Source organism: Seriola lalandi, unplaced genomic scaffold, assembly GCF_002814215.2.
Source record: "Seriola lalandi dorsalis isolate HSWRI2012SDOR001 ecotype SW California unplaced genomic scaffold, Sedor1 jcf7180002054390, whole genome shotgun sequence".
NCBI classification, from domain to species: Eukaryota; Metazoa; Chordata; class Actinopteri; order Carangiformes; family Carangidae; genus Seriola; species Seriola lalandi.
The window spans coordinates 133919-142058 of NW_019524943.1; the positions used below are offsets into that span (position 1 = coordinate 133919).

General features: G+C 42.6%; 1 protein-coding gene across 1 annotated transcript in view; it reads right to left on the minus strand.

The window, feature by feature from the left end:
• Positions 1–7951, minus strand: part of tmem145 (transmembrane protein 145) — a 38555-nt gene extending 30604 nt beyond the window's left edge. The window contains exon 1 of the mRNA XM_023409354.2: positions 7776–7951. Coding sequence (XP_023265122.1) covers positions 7776–7886 — 111 coding nt within the window. The 5' untranslated portion in view covers positions 7887–7951. The remainder of the gene's footprint in view (positions 1–7775) is intronic.
• Positions 7952–8140: the final 189 nt, after the last annotated feature.

Below are 8140 nucleotides of genomic sequence, written 5' to 3' on the forward strand. Positions count from 1 at the left end.
ACTTCCAAATTCTATATCAGTTAATATTTACTTTCCCTAAAATCAATTCTAATCTTCAAGCAAATCCAAAACATGACAACTGCATTCACGCAATGTTTTGACTAATCCAGCCACACACGAGAATCTGTTGCACATTTCCGTTTCCTCAAGGGCTGGAGCACGATTCTCCTCTGCCTTATTAAAACTGGCCTTAAGGTTGGTTGTTATGAACTCTTGATCTCCAACCAACCAACAAAACTCCCCATGCACCATTATACTGTAATTACCTCTGGCCTGCGTTCTCGATACATAAACAAGCGCGGTAATTTCTGTGCTGAGAAATAAAGTGCAACCGGAGCAGCGTAGCGTGGCGAGCACTGGTGCCTTGCATATATCACAGCAAACAAAACCGCAGCCATATTTCAGCCGCTGCCAGCCAGCTTCAGCCCCTGGGGCCTCTTGGTTATAATTCATGGAAAACTCCAAAAGTCACTGAAGCCCGAGACTTACTCCCACCACTGTGCGTCGTCCCGGGTGACGCTTAAGGCTGTAACCATGACAACCGGGGTAGCAGAGGGAAGCACTGACCCCAGGGATGAAACTCTGGAGAGAAGAGAGTGGGGTGGTCTGGTTGGGATGGTGGAGGGAGAGGGGGGCGTATCAATTAACCTACCACAGGCTAGGGCTGTGAAAGACCCCCTTGTTGAGTGAACACACACACACACACACACACACACACACACAAAATAACCCCAGAGCATATGTCACACACTTTTACAGCATGCCATGCCTGGTCTGAAACACACGTACATAGACACACACACACACACCACACCAAATGTCAGCCCCCCACCACCCCCAACACTATTGTCATAGCAACCACAGCATGCCTTAGCTTGCAGCTGCTAACAGACATCAAAATACACAAACACTTTTATTTTGTCTCTCGTGCACTCGTCCTTCAAATGATCTACTCAATAATCCAGCAGTAATGTGCAGCTCTGACTGAACAATCAGTTAGACTTCCTTGCTATAAGAGCAAATTCTTTGAGCTTAGCACACACACACGCACACGCACACACACACTGGATTAAACTGGACTAATGTGTCAGAAATAAGCCAGCATGACAAACAAAACGCACTATATGGCCAAAATGTATAAACATGCGTAGTGTGCGCACACACATTACACTCATATGTGATTGTGGAAAAATTTCACTCCTGGGCCACAGGCATTAATATGTTTCTATAACAGCCTCCGCTCTTCGAGGAAGGCTTTCTACAGGATTTCAGAACCTACTTGCAGGGATTTTCTTCCAGTCAGCCGCAGGAGCATTAGTGAGGTCAGGCACTGATGTTGGGTGATAAAACTTGGCTCGCAGTTGGTGGTTCAGTTCATCCAAAAAGGTGTTTGATGGGGTTGAGGTCAAGGCTCTAACAAGTTTTTCCTCAAAAAATAAAAAAATAGAACAGAAAACTTTTTTTTTTTCTCGTGGACCTTGCTTACTGTAGTGGGCATTGTCATACTGAAACATTAAAGAGTAACAACTTCCTTTGAGTGGATCTACACTTGAGCTGAAAGGATTAGTTGATTAAGCAATTAGTCAACTGACAAAAAAAAATCAAGAACAATTTTGATGATTGATTAATCATTTTAGTTATTTTTCAAGCTAAACACTCATTGGTTCCAATTTCTCAAACGTGAGGATTTATCATTTAACTCAAGATTTGTAGGTTGTGTACTGCTGGTTGTGGAAATCATGTTTTTTTAGAAGATGTCAGGAAATGTAAATTTAGGAAATTCCGGTGCACATTTTTCACTGTTTTCTGACTTATCACCTAAACCATAAAAAACAACCTCAGTGCACAAATGTCCACATAAGTTTGGAGATATAAAACATTGATGTACAGTATAAAACTTTATCTTTACATTTATCTTTATCGATTTGAATCCAATTTATCTTGATAGATTTTTATGTCACCCAGCCCTATTAAATGAGAACAATAAACAATCATTTAACTCATTTATCAAGCATAAGTGGCAAATATTTGCTGGTTGTAAACTGAAGTAGTTTGGGCTTTGGGCTGTTAGACAAAACAAACAATTTGAACAATTTACAATGATAATTGATAAACTGAAAAAATAATTGAGAGATGTATTGATAGTAAAGTACAGAGTCATCAGTTGCAGCCTTGTAGAGTTAGAGTGGTGAAACAATTTTGATTATCAATTAATAGTTGAAGTCATTTTCAAAATGCAAAAATATCAAACATTTTCTAGTTCCAGCCTCTACATGAATTTTGAGGATTTGCTGTTTTCCTTTCTCTAATGTGATGGTTTTAAAGTATAAATCAGAGAGAAGGGGCATCTCCTTGGGCTTAAGCAAAGAGTTTTCTATTAAGAAGAGCAAACTGTCATGTCAACTAACAAACTGACAGATTTATCAATGGTGAAAATAATCATTACTTGCAGCCCAAGAGAATTAAACCCAAGTTTTTGTACAAAAGACACTTGAAGTCAGGAGCATATTTATCTTAAAAGGTAAACTGCTGAGTCAAACAAGGCCATTACTGCATCAGCAAGCCTGTATGGAGTTTAATAGCTGTTAGCTGAATTCACCACTGGGGTCAAGCTATTCCACCAACCACAACCACCTAAACCTGTCTGTGTGTGTGTGAGTGTGTGTGTGTGTGTGTGTGTGTGTGTGTGTGTATGTGTGTGTGCGCGCGTGTGTGTGTGCGCGCGTGTGTGTACGTGCGTGCGTGTGTCTCTCTGTGTGTGTGTGTGTATGTGTATGTGTGTGTGTGCTTGCGTGAGTCTGTGTGTGTGTGTGTGTGTGTGTGTGAGTGTGTGTAAATGGACAGCAGAAAAGAGACTTGAGCCCTGGAGAACAGCAACAGTGGATGAGGTGTCTACCTTAATCCCCTTTTAGTCTTCTTATTTCCCCCATGGCCACTGCATTGTGATGCAGAATCACTCAGCCACCTCCCCAAGTGTGTGCGTATGTACACCCCATTAATCAAGTGCTATGCCTTGATGCAGTATCCGGTCAATTTAGCATCTCACAGTCTCATTCTCTCCGTCTCTTTCTTTCCATCTCTCTCTTTCTCTCTTTCTTCCTTCCCTCCCTCACAGTTTCTACCCTTTCTTCTCCGTAGCTTTTCGGCTTTTTCTCTAGATCCCTGTTTGCTTGCTAAGCCTCATTAACAATTAATTACCAATCAGCTAGTCAAGTCACCCCTGGACCGCTGAGCTTCTCAATGATTCATTAGTCAGGGTTACACAACGCTGCAACGCATAAACACACTCACGCACCGACACACACACACGCAAACACACTCAAGCTTTGTCCCTCTGTCTCTGTGGGTGTTTCACATGAGCAGCAAACACACAGACTTTGTAGACACACACACACACACACACACACACACACACACACACACACACACACATTAAAGCAAGCATATGGACACATGTAAACACTCCCTCACATGCACACACCTGCACACACACATGGTGTCTGTATCCAATCACAGGAAATCTGTCTCTATTGAAGTCAGTAGCATGCAAAGCTATTTAGTTATACAAAGATCGAGTTGGAAACTCCACGCAGACAGGGATCCCAGAATCTACGGCAATGTTAACTTGAAGGACTTCTCAGTGACTTTCAAAGTCTTGTTTTGTGAAATTCAAGAATTAAGAACTGGTATATTTTCAAGACATTAATTAAAATAAGACATCACATACTAGGCCTCTTTACTTTGTGATCCTATTAAAGTCCATAAATCCTGGTGAAATCCTTCATTTTGAAACTGCTGTTCAACCCCAACATTCATCAGTGTGAGATGTTGATATTAGGATGGAGAAAGGCCCAGAGAGCTCAAGCATGCTGATGAATATGGTGGCTAGATTTTTAAATTAGAAAAAGGAACTTTCAAGGGCATCTGTTCATTTTCATTAATTTTCAAAAGACAAAACTTTAAAAGACCTTTCGGGTCTAATCCACAACTTTTCATTAACTGAAGAAACCAAAGACCAAAGACATTTTAACCTGTCTACAGTTACATTTTTTACAAGGGGATGCAGAAAACTAGGACTGAACGCTGAAATCTTTTTCATATGAAAACCATGATGATATGAAAGTGTGCAAGAGCTGCAATTTTCACCATAAATTATACACTTAAAAGCTCCTTGACAAGCTGAAGTAAATAAGTTTAAGCTGGCAACTGCTGATCTCATTAGTTATAATGACAACCGTCAATTCTGTCAGTTGTCCAAATGTCACTAAGAAAACTCTTGGCTGTTGCTGTTAATAAATTCTCTGCAGGCTGGTGTCACTGACGCTTGGGCTAAATGTGACTTACTATGTGGGATAATGTTCTATATAGACCACAGACAAGTTTACTTTACAAGTTGACTTTTCTCTGACTGAGAGATTTGAAAATTCTCTTGGATGACCAAAACAACAAGCAACAACATCAATTATTAATTTTCTATCGTTCTATTCATGTTGAAACAAGAATAATCTGTGATCATGCTGCGTACAAAACATATTTTGTTTAATACTTCATAGTACCGAACTACAGGCCTGTAGTTTAATTCATAGATTAAATCACAAAATCCCCCCAAATCCCTCAGCCCTACTGGAAACTGATGTTTGACACCTCTAACAGCCAGTCTGTGCGCTGTGAAAATGTAACTAAGCAACACAGCTCAACATAAGGTCAGACGAGGACTTTGCTGTTGTAAATGTTCAACATCAGTCTGCTACAAACTCATTGACACAGGAGACACAGAGTGTGGATTTACTCCCATTCTCTGGGGTCCTGTGCTCTTGGCTGTTAAACAAGGGGCAAGTTTTTATTTCTTTCCCTGTTCACGTTCTCCCAGCTGGATTCAAACTTGTGACCTTCCTCTGACCTTAAAACTTTTGTACTACTGCCCCTCAAAGGGACATTTTATCAGCGCCTCCACACGCCATGATCCACTTAGGCTAATGCAGCCCTACACATCAGCCTGCCCGAAGAAAGCAGCTGACCAGTCGGCCACACCGTTGCCTTTGGATAACTTGGCTTTTGTCTCTCTTCATTTCTCCAGCTACTCCACTGTTTTCAACATTTCACCTCTCCCAGTGTGGTAAATTTCGTTTTGTGAATTTACAGCTCTGCCGGAACTGCCTTCACCTCTGCAGACACCGGTACAGTCGCAGCATCATGGGGCCGAAGCGGAGTGTTTTAGTGTGCGAGTGCCGGACTCTATTGTGTGTGTGTGTGTGTGTGTGTGTGTGTGAAGGAGATGGGATCTGGAGTAGAGTTAGTGGGTGACCTTGGGGCAAGGATGCACAAGCAAGACTGATGTATCAAAATGTACGCACTCACTCACTCACTCGCTCACTCACTCACTCACTCACTATATCAATATGTCAAGCCCTGCGTTGCCTGATGTCATTCAAAGTGCCCTGTTGTTATGCAAATAATCTCTGACTGGTTCAACAGCACGAGAGTAAGGAAAGGAAACCAACAAGAACTCAAAGAAAAATTTGGAAAAGCATTTTTTTTAAGAAGTTCACGTCTCAGATTTTCTTAATTCATTTCTTCCTCTAATTTTTAGAACAAACATTCAAAGACATCGCCTTCAAATTGTGATGGACATTTTACACTATTTTCTGACATTTTATAGACCAAAAAATTAATGAATTCATCACGAAATTAATCAGCAGAGTACCTGATCATTTATTTATCTTTGCAAAGCCATTTTTATTTAAAACCTTACATAACAAGACAGGTTGATTTACTCTGTTCCTATTTATGGCAGAGGACTATATCAGTAGAAATCGTCAAGAAATTGAGTGTCACACACACACACACACTTGGAAGTTGCCCAGTGCAACCTATCACTGGCCGCTGAGCAGATCCACTGGAGCAGGTGCAGATTCAGTGCTGTGTTCAAGGGCATCTCAGCAGCCGTGATGGACGGATGAATGCCTCTTGTTCAATTTATCTATTCTGATCCTCCATTGTTGGGGGATTCAAACTGGTGACTTCAATCTCTTGAGTTCATGGCGCATTTTGAATTGTACTGTAGTCAAAACTCAGGACACGTGAGCACAACAAGTCAGCAAGCTAGAGTGAGAATTAAAGCTTCTTGACGCAGCCTGCCTTGTGTCTGATTCTGTTCTTTGTTCCTTGGAAGAGCCAGGTAAGGTGATATAGAAGAAAGGTGATCTTTTAGGGCTCCATACCAAAGGAAGCCAATGATTTTTTCTTGTTGTTGTTTTCGCTGCTAAGTCGCATTTAGCATTAAAATCTGTGATACATGAAACACCTGAGTTCACATGGTTGGTGCAGAATAATTGAGAATGTGTTTCATTGGAGGGATATTTGTTAACATATATGCTTTTTATTTTTCCAACATCAGCATCTTCCCTCACACTGTGACCCGAGCTGCACAGTGCAACAAAATAGTCCCCTGCTGTTGATCACTTGAGCAGCTCCACTGTGGCAGCTGGAGATTTCAGGAAATTAAAAAAAAAAAAACAGCTTTAAGACTCATTTATTAAGCAAAAATACCAAAAACATACTGGCTCTAGCTTCTCAACTGTGAAGTTTTGCTGCTTTTTTCATTGTAAACTGAATTGTGAGGCAAAACAACAAATTTGCTCATCACATTAGGCTCTGTTGGTATCATTTGCATTCTTTCTTAGGTTTGTATAATGTTATATGAGATTTTTGATCAACATTAACTTTCTTTACCCCCCTTTCAAATACACGAGACAATGCAGACTGAAGGGTCAAATGTTTCTCCTGTCGTTTCAGAGAAATCAATACTTTGACTTAAAGCTCAGTTTCTGTAGAACTTCCCAAAGAACTATCAAAATGTTCTAAACAACCATAAATAACATGATCTAAGGCTATTTTGACAGTGTTTTGACAAAGGCTACTTTGTCTACATAGTGGCCTAAACTCACAACAAAATGGTAGACACCCCTACAGTACTACTCCTGTATATCAAACTCCACAAACTGGAGTGAGAATACAAACCAGAGATGTGGAACAGCAGGTGGTAGCCTCCTGAATTACAAACGGCCCAGAGCTGTCTGCTCAGCTGCACAGTTAACATTTTAACTCGCACATCTTGTCAGGGCAGCGATGATGTCGATGCTGATCTGTCTGAAAACAGACGCAAAACCCTGACCAGGCTGGACTGAGCCCAGTTTTATCAAGGATCACCACAAATCTACCGCTGCGCGCCAGAAGCCATATGACGCACACCTGTAACCGGTCCTCTAATAATAAACAGAAACGCCGCTGCTAATTTACATTTGAAGCATGGCAACAAAATCACTCAGGTCAAGCTGGATTTGGCTTAAAGATGATTAATCACCACCGGAGGCTCGATTGGTAGCAGTGGACTCGTGGGATGCCGCTTTCTGGGGCTACAATGGTGCCAAGGACTGTCATAATAATGAGGGTAAAATATACGCCACAGATGACACGCACGCAGATGGCGCGCAATTGCAAGGCAGAAGAGAGGAGAGTGTGTTTCATATGGCGGCAATATTCAGCCATGTGAATATCCGAGGCAACTTGACGGTGAATTGGTCGCAGCCCCTTCGACTACCCGGGGAACGGTCCGCCACAGAGACACCTGCGTGCGGATACGCAGTCGAGTCCGTCCCCCCACTCCTCCTATCAGTCTGTGGTGGTGTCATTGTCGCAAGTAGCAACAAATTAAACAGGTTTTAAAAAACACACACACACACACACACACACACACACACACACACAGCGCTCACCTCCTTGGTGTTGACGATGCCTTTGACGTATTTCCCGAGGACTGAATCCACGCAGAGGACGCTGGACAGCACGGCCAGGCACAGGAGTCGTTCCCCGACCCTCACCTCCATCTTTCTCTCTCCCCCGCTGTCGCTCGTCTGCTCTCCGGGCTCCCTGAAGCCTGTCGCTGAGCGGGAGCGCGCACGGAGGAACTGCTCGAGCAGAAGGGGCGCGAGAGAGAGAGGAGAGAAGAGAGAGAGAGAGAGTGATGAGAGAGAAACCGGGCGCGTGCACGCTGGTCCCTTTCGATGCATGTGGGCCCCCCTCCAGCAGTTGACACTGGATGGATGGTGGTGTGTGTGGCTGTTTGGGAGGGGGAGGAGGA